The 25,313-nt window shown below is 39.0% G+C and overlaps 1 protein-coding gene across 3 annotated transcripts in view; it reads left to right on the plus strand.

Annotated features, from left to right (window-relative positions):
* Nucleotides 1-25,313, plus strand: part of MLLT1 (MLLT1 super elongation complex subunit) — a 93,673-nt gene that overhangs the window by 8,320 nt on the left and 60,040 nt on the right. For all 3 annotated transcript variants that reach the window (XM_078153968.1, XM_078153969.1, XM_020971322.2), the window contains exon 3: nucleotides 8,561-8,643. In XM_078153968.1, the coding sequence (XP_078010094.1) occupies nucleotides 8,561-8,643 (83 nt within the window). The remainder of the gene's footprint in view (nucleotides 1-8,560; nucleotides 8,644-25,313) is intronic.

Here is a 25,313-nt window from a genome sequence, read left to right on the forward strand (position 1 = left end):
GTTGTAAAGTCTCTTTGTGTAATAAATGCAGTAGTAACAAATGGATTATAATCATGTTCTATGTGCATGTTTATTGGTCAGTTAATAAGATGAAATCTAATAGAAATAAATCTAAAGTTCTCTCTTTGGATTCAAAAAATCAACTATACAGGTATTCTAGCTATACCGTTAATACTTTTCTGTCTTTGGGCAAATTGTTTAATGTCTTTTTTTTCTCACTTCTCTCATCTGTAAAATGAGGGAGTTGGAGTAGGTGATTTCTGATCTTCATTCTACCACTAAAGTGTTTGTTCCTATGTACAGGTTTGAAGAAACTGACGAGACAACAGTTCATGTGAAAATCTGAGATGAATAGTCAGCTACTAGCTCAATATAAGTTATCTGTGTGACATAGCAGCCAAAAAAAGTTAATGCAGTCTTCTTAAGAAAGGAGGGAGCCACCTTGGACAAGACCACACACCTTAACTACATATTACAACTTTCTCTAGTTTTTCAGGACACTACTCTCTCCTGATTCCCCTCCTACCTGTCAGACCCACTCCTCAGTCTCTTTTGCTGGATCCTCATCCAAATCACGCTCCGTAAATATAGGTGTCTCTCATGTTTCGGGGGAGGGGGTGGGAGGGGGAGAGCTTTTCTTCCTCTGTACTACTTCACTTGACAAACTCATCAGGTCCCATGGATTTAATTACCATCTCTGTCCTGAAGATTCTTAAATATACCTATCCTTCTTTAATCTCTCTTCTGACTGCCAGTCTTGCATCTCCAGTTGCCTTTCAGACATCTCAAACTGGATGGCCAGTAGACAGCTTAAAATCAACATATCTAAAATTGCACTTATCATCTTTCTTCTTAAGCTGTTTCCCCCCACCCCACCCCCAATTCTCTATTATTTTAAAGAGCGCCACCATCCTCCCAGTCCCTCAGGCTTGTAACCTAGTTGTCATCCTTGATTCCTCACTATCGCTTACCCCCCCATATCCAATCTATTGCCAGAGCCTATCAGTTTCACCTTTGCATCATCTCTTGAATATGCCCCCTTTGCTTCTCTGACCATTTATCTGCCACCATTCTAGTGCAGGTCCTCATCACCTCACACCTGGACTTTTTCAGTAGCCTGCTGGTGAATCTGTCTGCCTCAGTTTTCTCCCAACTCCAGTTCATCCTCCATTCAGCTACCAAAGCTATTTTCCAAAGTGCTAATAGCAGGTCCAACGACATCACCTCTTACTCAGACTCCATTGACTCCTTGTTGCCTCCAGGATCCAGTACAAAATCCTTTGATTTCACTCCACCTTTCCAGTTTTCTTCTAACTTACTCCCCATCACATACTCTTCAATCCATTGACACTGGCCTCTTTGCTATTCCATGAACAAAACATTCCATCTGTCTGCTCCTTCCTTTTTCTCAGACTGTCTTCCATGTCTGGAATGCTCTCCCTCCTCATCTTGGCTTACTAGATTCTCTGTCTTCTTTAAGTCCCAACTAAAATCTCAGCTTCTTCAGGAAGCCTTTCTCAATCATTCTTAATTCTAGTTTCTTCCCTCTTTTAATTATTTCCTTTTTTATCCTACTTATGGGTTAAAAAGGAAATAACATTGTACATAGTTGTTTGCACGTCCCCTCGCCTGTTAAATTGTGAGTTCTTTGCAGGCAGTTAACTATCTTTTGCTTCTTTTTATATCCTCAGTGATTACTAGAGTGCCGGGCACATAATATATTCTTACTTTCTTTCTTTCTTTCTTTCTTGATGAGGCAATCCGGGTTAAGTGACTTGCCCGGGGTCACACAGCTAGTGTTATTTGTCTGAGGCTGGATTTGAACTCAGGTCCTCCTGACTTCAGGGCCGGTGCTCTATACACTGCGCCACCTAGCTGCCCAAGAATAGACTTATTCAAAAGGGCCCTATTCTAAGATTAGCAGATTTCTACTTCTTCCTCTTCTAATCCTGGTGGCAACAGACTCCCTGGCTGCCTAGGAGGGACTTGGTACTACTGCTACTGCCCCTTGCTACTATTTCCCTCATCTCCCGTCCCTATCTGCCTGAGTGCTACCCTCCCCAAATCCTTCTCCAGTTCTGTTCTCCCCTTCCATTGTATTCTTTGGAGCCCCTGTTTTATAATTAACAACATTTTCTTTATCTTAGTCTTTTTCTGGCATTTTCAGGATGCTGACTTTTTCTAGAAGTGGATATGCCATCTTTCCTACCCAACAGCCTACTGAGGCAGGAAGAGGAGCGGGCATACTCCTTGCTTTTCAGTGCATCTTTGAGACCTTCCATTTGCCTTGATTACTGAGCAACCTTTCTAACTTTTGAAGTACATTCAGTGTGGGTACCACCCTATCAAGATCCTGTTGGCAGACATCTACCAAGCCCCAGGTCATTTTCCCTTGTTTCTTAAGGAATTCAGGACCTAGCTCAGTCTTCTTCCATATTCTTAACTCCTTCCCTTTTCTTTAGGGACATCAGTATATACATGTTAATAGTGAAGTAGAAAGAATGCTGGATTTGGAATTGGGACACATAGGTAGTAAGTGGCTGAGTCCGAATTAGAAACTGGGTCCTAATGGATATGAAGACATCCATTCAGAATTTCATCTTCTTCAAGTGATCTGTTCATTTATATTGTTTAGTTGTCATGTATATGGACCCTTTGTTTCTACCTTTTTCATTCACACAATTCTTCCCATGAAGAAATTTTCTCAATTTCTCCTTTGTTATTTGTTACTATACAAGAATGTTCATCAGAGTATACACAAGATATTTCCCACCCAAAGTATCATAGACACCTCACATTCAACATGTGCCAAACAGTTCATCTGTCCCCCCAAATCCACCATACTTTCTTACTTTGCTAGATACCACCATCTGAGTAGTCACCAGAATTCATAGTATAGTAAGTCTTTATGAACTGCTTACTCTTTCACCTACTTTATGCAATTAATTATCAAGTCTTGCTGATTCTCCCTCTACACATCTAATTTTTGTCCTCTTTTCTACTCACTGGTCATTAACCTAATTTGGGCCCTTACCACTTTTTGCCTAGTTTATTTCAATAGCCTCTTAATGATCTCCCTCTTTTCAGTCTTTCCCCTCTCTAATTCATCTGTTACACATTTCTGAAATGATATTCCTAAAGCATGGGGTCTTACAATGTAACTTCCTTGCTTAAGAAGCTCCAGTGCCTCCTTCTTGCCTCTATGATAAAAGCCATTTAAAGACCATCACAATCTGACTCCAACCTATTTTTCCAAATTGATTCATATTACTCATGCATTCTTTGTAGGAGCCAAACTGGTCTACTTGCTGTTCCCCCTAGATGGCATTCTATTTTGTACCTCCATGCCTTTTCAGGGATTTTTCTTCTATCTAGAATATGGGCTTTCTCTCTCTTCACTCTCCGTTTTGGAATCCCTAGTTCCTGTCAATGTTCAGCTCGAAGGCCATTTCCTACCCGAGACCTTTCTTGAACTCACATCTCTGGCCTTTTCTCCACCTCAAACCCCCCACCCCCCAGTTGCTTGTGCTTTTTCCTCCCTGGAATTGCTTTGAATATGTTTTTTATTGAGTTACCTGGGCACATGATCTTTACTATAAGCTCCTTCAGGGCAGAGACTATTTTGTTTTATCCCTAGCATCTAGCGCAGTAAGCTGCACATAGTAAGTGCCTAACAAATGCTTGTTGAAATGAATAAACGAATGAATTGTGCTCAACCCCAGTGGGCAGAGCTGTGAGCAACAGGTGGAAGTTGGAGAGAACAGTTTAAGCTAAATGTAAGAAAAAAATTCTAACATGAGACATATCCATAGGTGGAATGGTCTGCCTCAGGAGTTGGTGGGTTCTCCTTCACTTGAGCTCTTTTTTGTTTTTGGAAAGATTAAGCATATATTAAGTGCTTCCTCTGTGCTAGGTACTCTGCTAATTCCTGGGGATAATTTTTTAAAATTATATATACATACATGTATAAATATATAATTATAACATTATGCAATATTATTACACATACTATAATAGTAATAGCTAACGTTTATATAGTACTTACTGTGTGCCTGGCACTGTGCTAAGTGCCTTACAGTATCTCATTTGACCCTCACAACCACCCTGGGAGGTAGGTGCTATTATTATACACATCTTACTGATGAGGAAATTACATGCAAGAAATACAGGCAAGCAAGATAGTCCTATTTCCTTAAAAACATATAGTAACTTAAACACTTTACTTTCAAAACTGCTCTTTTTGCCTATGCTTCCTTCCATTCTCTTTCTCCATTTAAGAAAATTTTCAGTGAATTTTTTGGGGGAGGAGGCATCACTATTGCTAAACCGCCTCTCCAATTAAAAACCAAGATATTTTAAAAAACAAATAACTGTAATCAGTAGGCATTGTCAGACAAAGCAAATCCACACAGTGGCCACGGGTCAAAATTGTATTTCTCTTTCTACATCTTGAGTCCATCACCTCTCTATCAGGAGTTGAAATAACATCATCTGTCCTCTGGAGACATATTTGGTAATTTCTTTGATCAGAATTTTTAACTCTTTCAGAATTGTTTTTCTTTATAATGCTATGTCCTTGTAAGTTATTCCTCTTAGTTCTGTTCTTTTCACTCTGTACCAGTCCATTATACTCACTACTCTTTGAATTTATCTCTTTCATAAACTCTTATGGTGCAATAATCCACTGCCTTCATATATCACAGTTTACTCAGTGATTCCCCAGTCGATCGGCATTGCCTTAGATTCCAGTTTTTGCCTTTTCTTGTTTTTTTTTTTCCTTTTAATTCCTCACTTTAACTCTTCGTTGGATGGTTAACCTTTTACGAAGATGTTGAGAAGGGATTTAATTTGTCCTAGTTTGGTGATCCTGCAATGTATAGAACATTTTGGTGGATAACATAGGGGAATGCTAGTGAATCAGAAGACAAGGTCTCTACCCTTCTGAAGAGGTGTGGTGTTGGTGATGTTTAGTAAGCTGCTGGGATTTCATCAAGTAAATGGGGCTGAGCTGAGGCTGGTACTGGAAGCCTTTCATGATTATATCTAGAAGTGAAGCCATTGCCTGCTTTGTGATTTTAATAGGCATTCCTGTATCCTTTTGAGGTGCCATTAACTAGGTATAAGCCATTTAAGACTTCCTCAGATTTTATAGCATCTAGCTCTTCATTGTCTGCTTTTTGATTTTATGGTGGCTGCTAGTTTAAGACGGTAAGGATCCATTTTTGCTCTGTATCTTACCCTCCTCCCCTCTTAGAAAAAGTCAGAGTGGCCTGATAGAAAAAACATTGGTGTCTGGCATTAGAGTCAGGAAAAACTAACTTCAGGTTTTGCTTGCTTTGTTTCATAACATCACTTAGATACCCAGTTTCAGGCCCCTTTTCTGCAGGTGGGGGCAGTGGTATCTTGTCTCCCTTAAAGGGTTGTAGTAAGGGAAATGGTTTATAAAATTTAACATACTCTACAGATTTCAACTGTTATTGTAAGTAGTAAAGGAAAACAGTTGAATAATTCAATGATTAATTTAGAGTAAGGTTCAGTCTCTCCCAAGAAAGCTTGTATGAGAACTGGTGTCTCAGTTTAGTTTTTATATATAATAAGTTATGGACTTGAAGCAGATTTGTCAGTAGCTTCCATAGCAGGTGTGAGTACATTGATTAGAAGTGGTTTATTTCTGCTGCGTTTGACCTTACTTAGGTTTTATGTTGCTACTTACATATAGGATAACTGAGCACTAGAATGTAGATGGCTCAGTGAGGCCCTTCACTGCTCCTGCCAAAAACTTACTTCACTGATTGGTTTAGCAAAGCTTCCAAGGTCTTAGGGAAATTGACCACCTTGGTCTTAGTTCTCTTAGTTTTTGGAGAAGTCAGAAACACAGTTATGCATAGCTGTGGCCTTGAGAGTTAACCTTTTTAGCAGCGTATTGCTTTCCTCAAGTAAGGAAGGAGATGGAATGTGTTCTACCAGGCTTATGCAGTATTTTGTCTCAGAAACAGTATAGTGTAGTATATGGAATCAGAGTCAGGTAAACCTGGGTTCAAATCCTGCCTCAGCTACTTCTTATCTGTATGACCTGAGCAAGTCACTTAACCTCTCTAGGCCTCAGTTCTTTGTCTGTAAAAATGAGGGGGTTGAACCTAGATAACCTCTATGGTCTCTTCTAGCTCTAAATCTACAAGTTGACCTACTCTATTGGTCATGCATGTTTCCCATCTGCTTTAGCCGTATGCCTGGCAGTTCCTTGTGTGATTGCATGATGTCCAAGATGATCAATTAGAAAGACCAGTGGGACTTTGCAGGAGGAATTGGGAATATTTGGCAATATATGAAATCATCATTTTTATTGAAACTCCCTCTAGTCCTTTAGCTTTGTCCTTTCCTATAGCAAGTATGAAAATAGCTCAGTGAATTTTAATAGTTTATCAAGCATTTTATATTCTCTCACTGCAGCTCCCCATGATAGTCCTACGAGGTACATGGTACAGGTATTTTTATTCTCATTTTTGGATGCAGAAACTGAGGTACTATGGAGTGACATGACTTGATCAGGGTGACATAGCTAGTTAGTATCGGGATCTGGGGGAATTGCATATAGATCCATCCTCAGATTCTAAGTCCAGCATTCATCTTAGTATATAACTGCCTTCTCTAGGAATTACCTTATATAGAGCAATGGACAAAACTTCTCTCATTTACAAATTTGGGGGTTAGAATGAATTTTAGCTTAACAGAGAAGTCAGTCAACCAACAAGCATTTTTTTAAGCACTTACTATGTTGCAGGTATTGTGCTAAGCACTAGGGATATGAAGATAAAAATGAAACGATCCCTCCTCTTGAGGAGCTTACATTCTAATGGAGAAAACATGCATCTGGTTTTTATATCTGTAGATATATATGCATACATATGTGTATGTTTATTATCACATAATATAACATGGAAAATGAATACAGGGTAGTTTTGGGAGGGGGACACTAGTAACAAGGAAAAGAATCTGGAAAGGCTTCATGTTGGAAGTCTTTTTTTTTTTTAAGGAAAAAATATATTTTTTCCCCAGTTACATGTAAAGACGATTTTTAACATTCCTTTTTTAAGAATTTTGAGTTCCAAATTTTCTCTCTCCCTCCCTCACCTCCTTCCCTGAGATGGTAAGCAATTTGATATAGGTTATACATGTTCAGTTATGCAAGATATATTACTATGCTAGTGAAAGAAGACACAGACACAAAGGGGAAAAAAAAACGCAATGAAAAAAATTACAGAAAGTAAAAATAGGAAACTTCAGTCTGCATTCAGACTGCATTAGTACTTTGTCTGGAGGCGGGTAGCATTTTTCATCATGCCCTTTGGAATTGTCTTGGATCATTGTATTGCTGAGAATAGCTAAGTCATTCACAGTTGATCGTAGTACATCATTGCTATTACAACATACAGTATTCTGGTTCTGCTCAGTTCACTTTGCATCAGTTCATATAAGTCTTTCCAGGTTTTTCTGAAAGCAGCTGGTTCATCATTTCTTATAGCACAGTAATATTCCATTACAATCACATACCACAATTTATTTCTTTAAAAAAAAAATCAGTTGATGGGCATCCCCTCCATTTCCAATTTTTTGTCTCTATTAAAAGAGCTGCTATAAATATTTTTGTATATATAGGTCCCTTTCTCCTTTTTCTTTTTTTTAATGTCTTTGGGATGCAGACCTAGTAGTGGTATTGCTGGATCAAAAGGTATGTGCAGTTTTATAGCCCTTTGGCATAGTTCCAGATTGCTCTCCAGAATGGTTGTATCAGTTCACAACTCCACCACATGTTGGAAGTCAAGAAATGAGAGCTTGTTCCAGGAATTCTTCATGGCAAAGATAAATCTTGCATGGTGTAGTGAAATGGACCTTTGGCTTAAGTGGGATTAGAAAGGCAGGAGAACTGCATTCTGTACTTTGCCCTCACTCTGACTTTGGACAAGTCCATTCTTCTCCCTGGGCCTCTCCTTCCTTATCTTTAAGAGGAAGGTATTGGACTAGATCGGGGGTTCTGAACCCTTTTTGTGTCATGGATCCTTTGGCAGTCTGAGGAAGTCAAAGGACCCCTTCTCAGAATAATGTTTTAAAATGTATTGTATATAAAATACATAAGATTAGAAAGGAAACTAATTATATTGAAATACTGTTATTATAAGAAAAAATTCACAGAACCCAGGTTAAGAACCCTTACACCAGATGATTTCTAACTATCCTTACAACTTTGACATTCTTTGTTCCTGTGATTCTACTAAGTTGCTTTTCTAGTGTTTTGTTTTGTTTGGTTTTTTTTACCCCTTTAGACTGTCATAACTTTACCCTTCACAGATATCTAGTGTTTGGGGGGCGTGACATAAAGGGGGATGTGGAATTCGATATTTCTGAATGAAAGCTTAGACACCCAAAACCCCTTATCATTGAAAAGGCAGCTAATTATCGAGTCAGTGAACAGTAAGTGAATACGGTTGCTTGGTAAATAAAGCTGATACTGCCTAGGTAGTTACTGTTGGGAATTTAACATTTTCTAATTCTTCCTCCCTAGTGTGCAAAGAGCCCCCTTACAAAGTGGAGGAGTCTGGCTACGCGGGTTTCATCATGCCCATTGAAGTTCACTTCAAGAACAAGGTAAAGAGTTTTCTGCCTTTGACTTTGTTTCTTCTCAGGCTAAGTAGGGGCTTGGAGTTGCCTTGAGTTTCCTGACTTTGAAAAGGTTTAGCTTTCTTTCCCTCTGATACATAGAACTCAGTCCCAAGTCTGATCTTTTGGGTATTCCCTTCAACAGCACAACCCCTTATTTCATCCCATGGTAGGTGTGTCTTCCTGAATTGCTGTACCCTAAACATACTTCTGGTGGTCATTGGTCAATCTTCTGGTGTGAAGCTTCTTTGACCTTAAATCTGTCCTTGGATGACAGAGCACACAGCTTATTACTTGGCTTGTGTTTGATTGCTTTTTGGCTTAGATAGGGTTTCCTGAAGTTTGAGCTCCAGTGGCATCACCTGAGGGGAACCCAGGATCACCTCCATGCCACAAGAAAGCCTTGGTGAAGGACTTGACTTGGATGAATTAGTATTGACTCTTAGTGTTAGGTGAAGAGTAGAGAGTTTCTTGCCACCTTGGTCATTCATGCAACTTTCCATGGTGACTATGTTAGGATGAGTGGACTCAAAACAGTTTTTACATTGATGAACTTTTGAGAAGAGAGCTCAGGTATTTCACCCAACTGGAGGTTGGCCTGAGCAGAAGCTGTGTGCTATTTTTGCAAGAATCCATTCCATCATAGAACACCTGCTTTAAGGACCTTAATCCATTCCATCATAAAACATCTGCTTTAAGGACTTTTATGGGAACCTGGCCAGGTTCATATTGTCACTTTTAAGAGTTTAGAAAAGACTCCTGTCCATTTTGCATGGTAGGAAACAGGCTTGGTCACTGTTATGGATTAAATAATTGAGCAATGTTAGTTCCCATGTGTAACAAAACAATGAAATGGTTTCTGAAATTAACATTCACTCAGACTTTGGACATTATTAAAATTTTTTTTTCTTAAGCCATATTGTTTAATGTTGGCAGATGGGGAACAGGAGAGATGCACCTGTACTCAGGGAATGGCATTGTTTCTTGTTTTTTGGGGGTAGGTAACAATGTTTGCCCAGATAAAATAAAATGTAGCTGTCTTTGAATTAAGTTTATTTTATGTGAAGGAACTGATTTGAGTCATGTTGACTAGGTTCTTTGGATTTTGTTAATTATTAGATTTGGCATTTTGTTCCTCAATCATTTCTTTACTGTCTGTCAGCCAGGTGGCACAGTGGATGGAAAACTGGATCTCGAGTCAGGACGCGCCATGTTCAGATTTGGCCATAGGCACTTACTGACTGTGTAACTCTGGGCAAGTTACTTTACCTTTGTCTGCCACAGTTCCCTCAACTGTAAAATAAGGGTAATAGCACCTGCCTTCTGGAATTGTTCTGAGGATCAAATGAGACAGTATTTGTAGCTTAGCACAGTTCCTGGCACATAATGGGTGCTTAATAAATATTTGTTTTCTACCTTCTACCTCTTCAGCCAGGGTATTATTTTGGAACTAATATTTCTGTATAGATATGTTGGTTTATGATTTCAGATGGCATGCTGAGGCAGGAATCTACAAGTTCTTTCTACCAGTCTGTCGCAGTCTTGCCTAATAAGTCTGCAAGCTTGTTACCACCCTATATTTCTCTTTCCATGATTTGCTGGAAATTCCAACTAGCAACAGCATCTTCTTCCTCTGGCAGGGATGGTTCTGTTAGTCCTATCCATGAATATCAGATAATGTGGAGAGATTACTTTCAGAGGGATATGAGATAAAAATTTAGTGCTTAAAGTGTGAGTTATGATAGAAAGATGTACCTACTTTGCCTATTCCTTTAAGAGTGGTCCAACTTTCACAATACTTGTCAGAGCTAAATGTTTGTCCCTGTTTATCTTCTTAGAAACCACAGTATTTAACTAGACTAGATTTGTTGGTTGATAGACTGTCTCATGTTGTCACTTTGAACATGATTGAAAAGAGAGTCTTGTAATTTTCATTTGGAAACTGAACAGCCAGGCTTGATGGCTGCCAAACCTTATGTTTAAAGCTTTGGAAATTGGCTACCAGATTCTTAATTTGAAACTCTCCAGGTCAGTTCCACCCAGTGACTGAGGACAGCACATGGTCTTTGGAAACATTTCCATCTCTTTGCTATGTCTTCATTTGAGCCCTGGTCTGATTTGAAATCATCACACCTGTGTGCTCTGAGTACCTGACTGTTTCTTAACTCCTAACTTAACCTTTAGAGAGAAGTACCTGGTACTGGTGGTCATATAAAAATTATGCAGAAAAGCAGATTGTGAAGGAGACTGCTTACTGTTGTGTTTCTCCTTTCGTAGGTGTTTGATGTCATTGGCAGAAGTCATTGGATAAGTAGTTGAAAGTTTTTGTGAGAAGAAATAAATGTCACTTAGTGAAGAAAATTGGAGACTACCTATATTGAGCAATTGAGCCCCCTGAAGTCCAGCTCTCATCAATGCCTAGCACAGTGTTTTTTATTTATGTGTGTGTGTGTGTGTGTGTGTGTGTGTGTATGTATATATATATGTAAAATATAGTAAGCATTTAATACGTATTTATTGAATTTAATACTTCTAAGTGAGATCCCAGTCTTTTTGGACTTTAACGTATTAAATGGAAGTTATTTTAGCTATTATAATTATTTTTCTTAGGTGCCTATACCCTAAAGAAGACTGAAGGAGAACAGCGATGATATCTTACCAAAACATCTTATCTTCCTAGTGTCTTGTACAGTGCACATAATAGTTGCATAGTAAATCTTTGTTTAGGCAGCTAGGTGGTGCAGTGAATAGAATGCCAGGCCTAGAGTTAGGAAGACTCTTCATCCTGAGTTCAAATCTGGCCTCAGACACTTACTAGCTGTGTGAACCTGGGCAAGTCACTTAATCCTGTTTTCCTCAATGAGCTGGAGAAGAAAATGTCAAACCACTGTAGTATCCTTGCCAAGAAAACCCCAAGTGGGGTCACAGCGAGTTGGACACAACTAAACAACAAATCTTTATACCTTAACACACACATACACTCACTTTGAAATCCAGTGACACTGGTCTCTTTTGCTCTTCCTTGAGTAAGCTACTCCATCGCCAGGCTAGGGGCATTTTCATTGGCTGTCTATCTCCCATGCCTGGAATTCTCTCCTTCCTCATCTCTGCCTCCTGGCTTCTCTGACTTCCTTCAAGTCCCAGCTAAAATCCCACCTTTGATAGGAAGTGTTTCCCAATCCACCTTAATGCTAGTGTCTTCCCTCTATTGATTATTTCCAGTTTATCTTGTATATAGCTTGCGTGTGTGTGTGTGTGTGTGTTTTATGGGTGTGTGTACACACATATATAGATGTATATATACATATATGTATATGTTATATGTATATGTAGTTGTTACTATAGTGTACTTACATTTAGTTACATGTATGTTGTCTCTTCCATCAGACTGAGCTCTTTGAGATCAGGGACTTCCTTTTGCCTTTGCATCCCCAGTACTTAGCACAGTACCTGTCATGTTAGTAGGCACTCAATAAATGTTTACTGACTGGCAACAATCCATTATCTCATTGTGGGCAATGTACAGAGTTGCCCTTTGTTAATCTCATTCTCAGGAATCAGTCCATTTAATTTTAAAAATTGTTAAGAATCTGTGTGGAAAGCACTACTAGGAACTGAGCATACAAAGACGAAAATGAAATAATCTTTACCCTTAAAGAGCTTATATGTCTCCCCAGGGCCATCTCTGACTGCCCTTTGAAAATCGTTGGGTCTTTGATATGACTGGGAGTTTGGGGCAGCTCAAGCTCTTTTTCCAGTTGTGTCTTGAATACGTATAACGTTTTCCTTTCAAAGAGTCCAGGCATTACACCAACAACAGTATTTGCTGTCTAGAATGCAGACCAAAAGAGTAGGACATGGAACTCTAGGCCTGTGTCCTTTAAAATACCACGAGCATCATGGAGCATTTTTTCAGAACTCCCAGCTGCACAGTGGGGAATATTCTGACTTAATTGTGAGTCCCAGAGGATCTTGAAGGTATGCATTTATTATAGTGAGTGTTTTATCTTGCTTTTGGAGGGCTGCTCCTAATGACCAACTGTGTTTCTGGAAGAGAAGTAGAAAGTCTCAATTGATGGCCCAAATGCCAGGCTGGAGCTGTTTGAAGTCAGAACTTGTCTGGATCCATTTTTAAATTCCTGTTTGGATTTTTTCATGACAAGTGGCTTAAGGATTCTTTTTTCTTGGCTTTTAGCCCCATGTTAGGAATGTTAGATTATTGATTCTCCTTCACCATTTTCACATAGCATTTCACATGTGCTACTTTGAAAACTATGAAACATTTATTATACTGCGTACAGGGGGAAGTATAAAGTTGAGATAAGACATTCCTTTCCTCATAGAGTAGGGAATTAAGACATGAACATATAATTATTTGTTTGAATTCAACAAATATTTATTAATTGTTTACTATGTGTTATGCACTATATTTGGCAGGGGGTCTACAAAGACAAGAAGGAAATTGTCCCTGCCTTTGATCATTCTGTTGTGGAGGGGATATCTCATAGTATTATAGATAGAAGATAGAGACCTTTAAGGTTATCTGTTCCAGCCCCAAATTACACAGATAAGTAAAGAAAGTGTACAAAGTCAGAGAGGTAGCCTGGTATAGTAGATAAGAGGGCTGACCTGAATTAATCTGGGTTTAGGTATCACCTCTTGATGTATATGGGCTTTGTGATCCTAGGCAAGTCATTCAGTCTCTTAATGCCTCAGACAACTTTTCTATGTCTGTAAATTATAGAGGAGTTGCTCATTTGCATTGATAGGAGTTTCTTCACCAAGAGGCAGTTAGATGGTGCAGTGGATAGAGCACCAGGTTTAGCCTCAGGAAGACCTGAGTTCAAATCTGGCCTCTGACACTTGATAGTTATATGACCTTGGGTAAGTCGCTTAACCTGTCTGCCTCAGTTTCCTAAACTGTAAAAAATGGGAATAATAACAGCACCTGCCTCCCAAGGTTGTTGTGAGGACCAAATGAAATAATATTTATAAAGTGCTTAGCACAGTGTCGAGCACATAGTACTCACTAATACGTTAATGCTTATTTCCCCCCTTCCCCTCCCAGGAGCTTCTTACGTGGAAATTACAGGTGTAGACTTAAAAGGATGTGTAAATGTACTGTTAAGCAAAGTAACTTTAATAATTTCCAAATGTATCTCTCTTCTATTCAGAGATGTCTCTTAGGACAGAGAATAAAAATAGAAGGGGGAAAAGCAGTTTAGTAAAACTGACCGCATCAACTGTGTCTTAGTATATGCAGTAGTCTTCTTCCTCTGCAAAGGAAGGGGTGATGCATTTTCTCATTTCTTTCGTGGGAACAAACTTGGTCATAATATTTGATTTCTTTTTGTTGTCATTGTATATATTTTTTCCTGGTTTTGCACTTTTAAGTTTCATAAAGCACTTAAATATATAATCTCGTTTGATCCTAACAACAGCCCATTGTGGTAAGTGTTATCCCCGTAAAGATATGGCCTGGAGTCAGGAAGATCTGAGTTTTGATCTGGCCTCAGTACTTACTAGCTATATGACCCTGGGCGAATCACTTAATCTTTGTCTTCCTGAGTTTTCCTAACTGTAAAATAGGAGTAATAATAGTACCTTGCCTCCTGGATTGTTGCAAGGATCAAATTACATAATATTTGTAAAATGCTTACCACAGTGCCTGACACATGCTTAATGATGAGGAGTCAGTGTTTTTAAGATATGGAGCAGGGAAGAAAAAGAAACTCGTGGTGGATGGCCTCTATTTTTCAGTAAATTGTGAAGTAAGGTCCTTTGCTGAGAAGAGAGACAAGATCTAGTGTAGGAGATTTAAGCAGAGAAGTAAAGTTTTGCAACAATTGCTGTGGGTAGTGAGACTTGCCTTGCTATTATGAGGGTCTATTTGAAAATAGATAAAATAGAGTAGGTGCTTACAGATGAGGAAATTGAGACTGGGAGAGGTCAAGTAATTGACCTGGGTTGAACAGCTGGTAAGTATCTGAGGTAGTCTTTGAACCTGCTTCTTCCTAGCTCCAAGTCTGCCCTTTATCCACTGTGCCATACTGCCTCTAGAATCTTGAGTTTTACTCCTTACCTGAAGCAAGAAATCCCCTCAATAGCATAGAATCCTAGATCCTTGGAGACAGTATCTAGTCCAGCCCCACCTGAGCATCTATGAAATCTCCATTTTGAATCTTGGAGTCTGAGACAGAATGTGCCACAGAGACCATAGTCAACCCACTCCTGCACAAGACTCCCCTCTCCATCATATAATAAATGACTTGTAATCATCCAACCTTTGCTTTAAGACCTCCATTTTAGGGGGACCGACTATCCATCCGTGGTCCATTTTGGTTTTGGATAACTCTGATTGTTAGGAAGTTTATCTTTATGTCAAGCTTAAATCTGCCTTTTTATAATGTCAAGGCGTTACACCTTGTTCTCTGCGTTTTGGGACAAAGCAAAACAAGTCTAATCTGTCTTCAAAGTCATAGCCCTTCAGATCTTTTCTCTCTCTCTCTCTCTCTCTCTCTCTCTCTCTCTCTCTTTTCTTTTTTTGGTGAGACAATCAGGATTAAGTGACTTTCCCAGCTAGTAAGTGTCAAGTGTCTGAGATCAGATTTGAACTCCGATCTTCCTGACTCCAAGGCTGGAGCTCTATCCACTGTGCCACCTAGCCTTCAGATCCTTGAAGACTACTGTCACATGCCTCTTATGTCTTCCCTTCTCCATGTTAAAAATCCTTCAGCACAACATTTCCTGGCATGATTATTTGAAGCGTTTTACCATCCTGATTTCCCTTCTCTGTATGCTCTGCAGCTTTTTAGCGTATTTCCTAAAATGTACTCCTAATTGAACTCTCTACCTTGGATTTGATATGACCAGGCCAGAGTACGATAGGACTATCTCCTTATCCCAGACAGGGGCCCTCTTCTTAATGCTGCATTAGCTTTTTTGGCTGACCTGTTATGCTCTTGATTCATTGAGCCTGCAGTCCACCAAAATGCTGAGGTCTTTTTCAGGCAGACTGATGTCTAGCCATTCTTCTCCTGTTGGGCTTGAATTTCTTGCCTTGTCCTCTGAGCACTCATGACTTGCCAAATTTTAACTCTGGATTATGCTTATCAGTTGTGCTGCTGAATGCAGCTGAAAGAAGTCACAGCACCGTGCTGAATGGTTCTATGACAGATTTGTTACCTATTTTCAAATGAGCCCTTAGTATAGAAAGAAAAGGCTCACTTCCCACGGCAGTTGTTGAAAAACTTTACTTCTCTTTTAAATCTCCTACACCTTTCCCTATCTTTCTTCTCGGAACAAGACCTTACTTCATACTTTGCTGAAAAAGGAGCTATCCACTTTGAGTTTTCTTTTATTTCCTGTTTTGCATCTCAAAACCCATTGACATCATTCACTCTGCTCTACTCCTTAGCTGCAGTCTCTGATGAAGAGGTGGCTTTTCTTGCCGATGTTAGCTCTGCCTATTCTCCTGATCCTGTCCTCCTCTGGTAACTTCTCCCCTTAATCATGCCCATTCTCATTTCCCTCTGTGGTATTGGCCCTTTCCACCTAAAAATGTGCCCTGATTTGTTCCACCCTTTAAAAAACCTTCACTTGACCATACTGTGCTCATGTGCTGTTGTCCTGTATTGCTCCTTCTTTTTTCAGCCAAGCACCTAAAAAAGCTGCTCCTAGTTTCTCTCTTTTCCTTTATGACCCCTTTGCATTCTGGATTTTGACCTAATTACTGAATTGAAACTTTCCCCCCCAAGTTTGCAGATGATTACTTAATAGCTGAGTCTACCGCTGTCTCCTTAGTTGTCATCTTTCCTGACTTTTCTATAAGCATTTGATACTATTGACCACTTTGGTACTGTATATATTGTCTCTTCTATGGGTATTCATGACTCTGCTCTCTCCTATTTAGCTGCTTTGTGTCATCTGCAGATTTGATAAACATATCATTGATAATGTTAAACATCACAAAACTAAGCATAGATACCGAGGGTATCCCAGTGGAGACCTTCCAAGTTGATGTAGCTCCATTAATGATTCTTTGGGTCAAGTCATTTAATTTAACTGTCTTTAAACCAAGCTGACTGTACTATCATGTAGCTCACTTTTCCCCCCCTCAGAGTGCCATAAGAAATTGTGTTAAATGCTTTGCTAAATCTCTGTAACTATGACATTCTCCTCAACTCCACAGTTTAAAGGGAATGGCATTAATTTAGCATGCCCTGTTCTTGATGAAACTAAACTGGCACCGCTTCCCTTTCTAGATATTCACTAACTATCATTTGAACAACATATTCCAGAATGTTGTAAGGAAGTAAAACTCAAGTGCATTGGGCCATTGGTTCCAAAGTCTGTTCCTTTTTGACAATTGGAACATTTGCCCTTTTCCAAACTTCTGTGTTCTGCACGGTCTTTCAGAGGTCATTGATTGTCTCAGTCACTTACTTCTCCTTGTACTCTGGGATCTAGTTTACGGGACTCTGGCGACTTGCATTCATCAAGGACAGATAGGTGTTGTCTTACTACCACCTTATTTATCTTAGCTATCAAATCTGTATTGGCCATTTTTATTCTGTCCTAGTTCTCAAGGAGCTTACGTTCTATTGAGGGGAAGCAGTATGAACACACAAAAATGTTTTCCCGGGCGTGTTCCTAGCTGAGGTTGAACAAGGTGGTATTCCACCTCCTAGTTTCAGCTCTCATGCTATAAACAAGTGTCCTTTTCTCAATCTACTCAGTGTCACATTTTTCATATTTTTGTGCTTCTTATTGGTGATTTCAGTGTTTAAAATGACCCCCCCAAGTGAAGTGCTGCCTAGTGTTCCTAAGCACAAGAAGTCTGTGCTTCCTTCGGGTATGGGTGATAGTGCTGTTGGCTGTGAGTTCTGTTAATCGATCAACACTACAGTGCATCCAGAAAAAGGAAGAGGAAGTTTACTGCTCTGCATATGAGACTGCTCCAGAATGTGCTGAAGTCAGTTTTGTGACCAGAGGCTCACAGGAACCCAGCCTTGTATTTCCCGTAGTAGCAATGGTTCAGTATTCCTTAGTTCAGTGCTCACAGTGACTTTATAGAGTATAACTACCTCGTGACAAGAATTGACTGTAATATTTGCAGAATGTTAGTAGGGCAGATCAGGAAAGGCCTTGTAGGAAAAGTGGCCCTTTTACTGAGTTCTGAAGGGAACTAGAGATTCTAGAGACAGAGAGGAGAGGGGAATGTATTCTAGGCGTGCAGGGGCTTGTGAAAGAAAAGGCATAGAACTAGGAGAGAGAATGTCATACATGGTGAACAACAAGGCGGCCAATTTGACTGGAATATGGAGGGCATGAAGAGTAATGTGCAACAAGGCTAGAAGGGTGGCAAAAGGAGTTTGGATGTGGTCCTCGAGGCTCTTGGAAGCCACTGGAGCTTGTTGAGCAGGAGGTGGTATCATCTGCCTCAAGTTTTCAGAGTATCACTTTGGCAGCTGTGAGAAGGATGGCTTGGAAGGGGGAGAGGCTAGAGGCAAGTGACCAATTAGGAAGCTATCAAGAGATAATGAGAGTCTGAACGTATGTGGTGACTATGTGAGTGCAGAGAAGGAGACAGGCGGGAGAGATGTTTTGAAGGTAGAAGCAAGATTTGGCAACTGATTAGATATGTGAGAGCATGGAGAATGAAGTCAAATGGAGAATTTATCTTCTTGAATTTGTGAATTAGGTTGTCTATTTGAACTTGGCTCTTCGCCGAATTTTGTCATTTGTATGTGGACATCTAAAGTCATGGGGTTGACAATTGATTGCTTTCGTGGATTTTTTTCTGTTGAGCATCTTTACTGCTACTGTTCTTACCTCATAGCTGCCTTCTAGGATATCAAGCTTATTGAATGTACGCATGCCATTTTTTCTTTTCCCTTTTTAAATGCAGTTAAATTTGCAAGACCGGCTAGGCAAATAGACTTTTATCAGCCTTTGTTAGGTACATTCCATCTCTTGTCTAACCTTCCTATATTTCAAGCTGTGGTCCAGAAATAGAAACTTGTTTTCCTATACCATCAATTAGTCCTTAATCTGAAGACAACAAATGATGGGAAGTGCATTGTTCTTTAAGTCTCCATTCTGTTGTGAGGCATTGCTAATTGTTTCTTATAGTGAACTGAAATAATTTCTTTCCCACAACTAATTCCCTATAATTGGTACTAGCCCTGCTGTTTGGGGTCAAATGAGATCAACAGGGATCAAGCAGAATATGTTTAATCTTCTTATTTAAAAAGATATCTGAAATGTTATGACAACAAAAAGCATTAACCCTGAGCTAAGAACAGATAAACTACCATCTCAGATTCAGGTTTTTAAATCTAGTTATTCCTAAGAATTTTTTAGCTAATGCATTATTGGTCTCCAAATATAAGTTGTGAATATAAAGTAATGAAATTGATTATTAACCAGAATATACCAGAACTTACACATTCAAGTGGGAACTATCCCTCAGAATCATTACCTCAAAGGATGCTCATTTATTCCAATGGCACTACCTTTGCTCAGAGTATTTTAGAAGTTCCTCTATGGAAATTGCCTTCAGGGCCACAAGGAAATGACTGTGTTGCTTATTGACTCCAAATGGTGCTTATCCATTTTATTCACCAGACTGCACTGTGAATTTTTTAGCCATTTCAAAAAATCAAATCCATTATCAAAAGTACAAAGATTTTCTACCATCAAGGCTATTGCAAAGCATTCAACTTAGGCTCTGAAAGCAATTTTCAGTGGTAGAATATATTCATTAAGATGATGCTTGTTTCCTGGGTCTTCCAGCATGTGACAGCTCTGAAGGCAATAGCAGTTATTTAGATGATGATGCATCCTAGTGTGTTTTTTAAAACACATGACCAAATCTGATGTAGAAATTTCATCCTAATGTGAAGTTGACCCTATGTTATTGAAACAAATAAATATGCAGAGCCTCCTGCAGTCCTTACCCTTTTCACTTCTGTGGTAGCAGAAAAGAAAGCAGAAGGTGTTGAGAATTACACAATCTCTTCACATTCTCTAAATACTAACTTAACTGTTGATACTCTAAATTTGACATTCTTGTTCAGTGACCAAAGCACGGACGTACTACTGGAGGAACTGAACCATAGTGTGCCAACATTCTGAGTATGTGTAACAAGAAGACAGAAGAAAGTTGTACCCCAGAGGAAGGGTGGCTCACAAGTTCTTTGAAAGGCAAATAAAGGGCCTAGCAGAATTGCTTTTTTTCCATGCTCAATGGCAACAAGAAACATTTCATGGGACGTTTGTACTTCTTATATTGGTCACTAATAAGTATGTGCAGAAAAACTACCAGAAATATAATTGTAGCTTACGCACCAACATTTGTTGCAGAGGATGAGAAAGTATGGAGAATCTATGACAGACTTAATAGGACTCTCCAAATTAAATCAATATATAATTAATAGTAACTTTATTGAGAGGTGGGCATGTGAAGGGATGGCCAAAAAATGTCAGTACAGTTTACCAATAAGAACCAAAGAGGCCAGAGTCTTGTAGGCTATTCAAAAGTCTTATACCGAGGTATAACAGATCTTTTCGTTGAGAAAATTCAAGCAGTATTGATCATGGTGAACACATACAGAAATTTATTTTATTATGACAGGAAACAACTGGTTACTGATATCACTGACTTATTTAAAAATAGCAATTTAGGTGAAAGAATAAAAATGAGAAGATAAGGTGTTGAAAGTGAGGCATCTCCATCTTGACCTATTTGAGTGGCATGCTGACAACCAAAAATGGGAAATGGATAAAAGAACAGACGCTGTCACTATTTCTTGAAAATGTTTAATATAAATAAAGCATCTAACAAAGAGACCAAAAAACCCTGGAAACTACTGCAGCAGCAAATACTTGATCACCTTGCCAGTTGGCAAGAGATTACAGCTATGGAGAGTCAAATCAAAACAAGCATTTATTAAGCACCTTCTGTGTTCCAGGAACTGCTCACAGTATTGAGAGTACAAAGATGCTTATGTTTTAATGGGAGGGACAACAAATACACCTATCGGTCTATTATATAGACACATACATGCGTACGCACAGCAGATACAGCTAACCTTGGAGATGAAGAGGAAGGGAGCAGCTGTGAAGACTGAGAGAATCCTAATGTGGGGCGTGGTGTTTGAACCGAGTACTAAAGGAAACCTGGGATTCCAAGGGGGCAGAGTTGACAAGCCTGGGGGATGACCAGTGCAGAAGCACAGACACAGGGGAGGGAGTGTCGCAAGTACAGAACAGTTAAATGCCTAGTTTATGTGGACCATGGGATGCTTGAAGGGAAGTAATATGTTATAAGGCTGGAGAGGTAGGCCGGCTAGGTTGTGAAGAGCTTTAAATGATAAACAGAAGTTCATATTTCACCTTGGAGGCATTAGGGAGCCAATGGAATTTGCTGAGTAAAAATGACTTTGGTGACTTTGCAGAGCATCATTTGAAATGGGGAAAGACTTGAGGCAGGAGGACTATTTCAGTAGTCCAGGAAAGACGTGGGTAGGGCCTGAATGAACTCAGGTGATGGCTGTGTAAATAGAGAAGGGGATGCTTTCAGGAGATGTTTTTTAAAGGGACGTGATAAGTTTTGGCACTTATAAATGACACCAAAGTTGTAAGCCTAGATGAGTGGGAAGGGTAGCTGTGCTTATGACAGAAATGGGAAAGTTCAAAAGAAGGGTGGGTGTGGAAGGAAAAACGATGAATTCTGTTTTGGATGCGTTGAGTTTGAGATGTCTGTGAAAGTCATTTTGAAATACAGAATCAGTATTGGTGACGTAAGGCAGGGAGAGAACCTTAGACTTCATGTGGGTGTGTCTGTGAGTCATTTTCATAGTTTCGAGATAATTATGATTAATGAGAACTAATGAGGTCACCAAGTAATAGAATGTAGAGAGAACATAGAAGAAAGTGGAAGAATCCTCAGTACCTGGGGGCACAGTTATAGGTGTCATGCAAACCTGGAGAAAAAGATGGTATCCAGGAGCAGAGAGGTGGTCATCAGTGTTACATGCAACCAAGAGATCGAGAATACGGATTGCCAAAAGGCCATTAGATGTGTCAATAAAGTCATCATTAGTGTCTTTGAAGATAGCTGTTTCAGCTGAATGATGATATGTGAAGCCAAATTGCAAATGGTGTAGAAGAAGGTAAGAGAAGAAACGAGACAGTTGTCTTTACTAAGGAGCTTGGCTGAGAAAGGGAGGAAGACTATAGGATGATAGAATCTAATGTGTTTTGGTTTTTTTTTTAAAGGATGTAAGATACTTGGTTATGTTTGTAATGGGATGAAAAGATTGAAGATTAGAATAAGAGAGATGGAATGATAGTGTGGGCAGTCTGCTAGAGAAGACAGAGGGTGATGGAATCAAGGTTACACGTAGATGAGTTGAGCGTATCTAAAAGAAGGGCCAGCATCAGAGGCCGCAGTAAAGGAGAAGGTAGCAGGGGATGACATCAAGTCAAATCAGCAACCATTTATTAAGCTTTTTCTATGTGCCAGGCACTGTGGGAATACAGAGAAGGGCAAAAATGGCCCCTGCCCTCAAAAAGCTCACATTCAATGGGAGAGACAACATGCAGACAACTATCTGCTTATAACAAGAATGTCAGAAGGTCAGAATTTTCATAAGATAATATACAGAGTAAATGTTGTCAAGGGTTTTTGAAATGAGAAGAGGAAAAAGGAACTCACAGCAAATACTCTTGATTTTCTCAATAAAGTATGACATAAGGATAAAGGAATTTCAGACTTCTTGATCAGGGAAATGGAACACTTAAGGGTATGTTGGCAAGATCAAGGATGTGACCATCCCTGTGTGTAGGTTGAGTGGAATGGAGGAGTAGGTTCTGGGAGCTGAGGAAATTAAGGAAATGAGAGATTAGAATACCACTAGTTTAGAAGATAAAATGGTTTGTAAAATCATGGTGGATGGTGATAGTAAATTTTACCCCAAGTATTACCTCAAAAAGTTAAGAAACAAATTATAAGGAACGGAAAAACAAATTATAGAAAGCTAGCAGTGGAGCCAACTAAGCAAAGTCATCCAGAGGACCTGTGAGGATGAAACTAGAAAGAAGACAAAACAGATAAGACGTGGAGATATGTAAATTTTTAAAATAAATAATTCCTTTCGCCATAAGTAACAGTGGAACTACATTTGTACTCTGGCATTATACCCTCAGATGTGTTACATGAGGAAATGAAAATGGCATGGAAGAAAACCAGGATGGGTAGGGGCAGCTGGGTTTATTTTAACTTTTCTTTTTTAACCAGTTCATGGTTTATTTAGTATTTGGATCAGTGTTAATATGTAGTACCAGCTAGTTGGCACAGTGAATAGAGTGACAGGCCTGGAGTCAGGAACTCATTTTCCTGAGTTGAGATCTGGCCTCAGACTAGCTGTGATTTAATCCTGTTTGCCTCAGTTTCCTCATCTGTAAAATGATCTGGAAAAGGAAATAGCCAACTATTCTAGTATATCTTTGCCAAGAAAACCCCAGATAGGGTCACAAAAGAGTTGGGCATAACAATAACAATAACAACAACAATAACGAAATGCTGGTCTAGACCAAAAACACAGAGGAGATCTACTTTTCTGTTTATATGTGTCTAGTCTCAATTATAACAAGAATGTCAGAATGAATGTTTATATTATCTAGTAATATAAACATTTATTTGACTTCAGAAAGGCTTAATATTAGGTTATGATTTTTTTTTTGTCCAGTTAACCATGAAATGGACTATGATGAGGCCTTAGTCCTAAGCAATCTCCTTCCAGATTGACAGTGTCTAAAAAGAGGGCAATGTGTACTAAGAATCACACTATATTTATTTAATTATCTGCAAGCATTTACTGCTAGGTACTCCTAAAGTACCATTTTTGCCCTGCTATACCATATGAGTATGAATTAGTAATTTTTAAGTACTGTATTACATGTTTAAATCTTTAAAGTGACATTGAGATCATCCTAAGCCCTTGCTTTTGATATTGAAGCAAAAGCTTGTATTGAATTGTAATCTGTTAGAGGAACAACACAGCTAAGTTTGAAAAGGCACATCACTAGCTTTCAGAAAATATTGGTAAAGTAAACTTGAGATCTAATGCTAACAGGCAAATTTATACTCATAGGTATAATTGAGACTTGGTAGAATGAGGATCCTTGACTGAAATGCTTCTTGAATGTTAATACCTCATTGAAAAGGAACAGAATAGGTAAAATGATGGATTTGGAGAAATGGGAGTAAAATTATATGCTAAGAAGATGCCTTTATTTGAGAGACCAGAAGGGGTGTGTATGGTAGAAGACATTTGGTAAAGATCAGCAGAGATAGAAATGAAAGTGATATCAACAAGTATACTACAGGTCACCTGTAAATAAACAAGTTTGAGAAGCAGCTAGGTGACAGTGGATGGAGCACCAGCCCCGGAGTTAGGAGGATCTGAGTTGCCAGAAACTTACTAGTGACCCTAGGCAAGTCCCTTAACTTCGATTGCCTTTTTTAAAAAAAAAAGAGAGAGAAATATCATAGAAAGCTTTATTTAGTAATGATAGAGGACCTCAGTCATCCAGATAATTTGTTGGTGGTCTCTGTCTCTTAGATCACAGCAGCTCCATAATTTCTTGGTGTACATAAATGATAATTTCAGCTTTTACATGATGGGAAAAGTAACATGGAAGAACTGGTTTCTGGGGTTGAAATGATAGAAATTTGGATAGTGTCTGTTCCATCTTAGAATTTGTGATAGAGGAGGAGAGAGGAAGACTGATTAGGGTCTGCCCTGGATTTGGAGAGCAGGATTTCAAAGGGTTTAGCAAAAGTATAGGTAGGATTCTTTGGACTAAAATTCTACTGGGGAGCTTAGCCCAGGAATACGTTTTGGACACCAGTGTATTTTGCCAGTGTTTTCTAGCTGAAGGTGGGAAGAGAAGGCTATGACCACTACTAGGGGTTGATAAGGTGATAACAGATGGTGGAGAGAAAGTAGTGTTACTTAACACTTACTTTGCTTCTGTTTTCTCTGCCAAGGAGAGTGGCCTTTGGACTGGAAAACACAAAACAAAATGGTTAACAGGGAGTTGATACCCAAGATAAATAAGGAGATAGTATGATATCATCTCACTGCCCATGCTGAGTTCAAATTATCAAGCATTAGTGAAATATATTCCAAGATGATCAACTATGAAAGACTTAACTAATTTGAGCTTGATAATGATCTAAGACTGTTCTAAAGTGTCTGTGGTGAAAGATGCTGTCCACCTCCAGAGAGAGAATTTTTGAACTCTGAAAATGCAGAGTGAAATATATTTTTTGACTTTATTTTTGTTTTATTTTGTTTGTGTTTTCTTTTTGCAGCACAGCTAATATAGAAATAATGTTTTATATGACTTCACCTGTATAATCAATATAAAATTATTTGCCTTCTCAAAATGGAGGGAGAGATAGAAGGGAGGGAAAGAATTTAGAACTCAAAATTTTAAGAAATGGTTGTTAAAATTTTGTTTTTACATGTAATTGGAAAATATTTAATTTAATAAATAAAAATAATTTAAAAGAAATTATTGGCAAAGACTTTAAAATACCTAGGGTATTGGAATACCTGCTAGATATGATTGCTGAGCTACTG

This window comes from Phascolarctos cinereus, unplaced genomic scaffold, assembly GCF_003287225.1.
Source record: "Phascolarctos cinereus isolate Bilbo 61053 unplaced genomic scaffold, phaCin_HiC Scaffold_4;HRSCAF=312, whole genome shotgun sequence".
NCBI classification, from domain to species: domain Eukaryota; kingdom Metazoa; phylum Chordata; class Mammalia; order Diprotodontia; family Phascolarctidae; genus Phascolarctos; species Phascolarctos cinereus.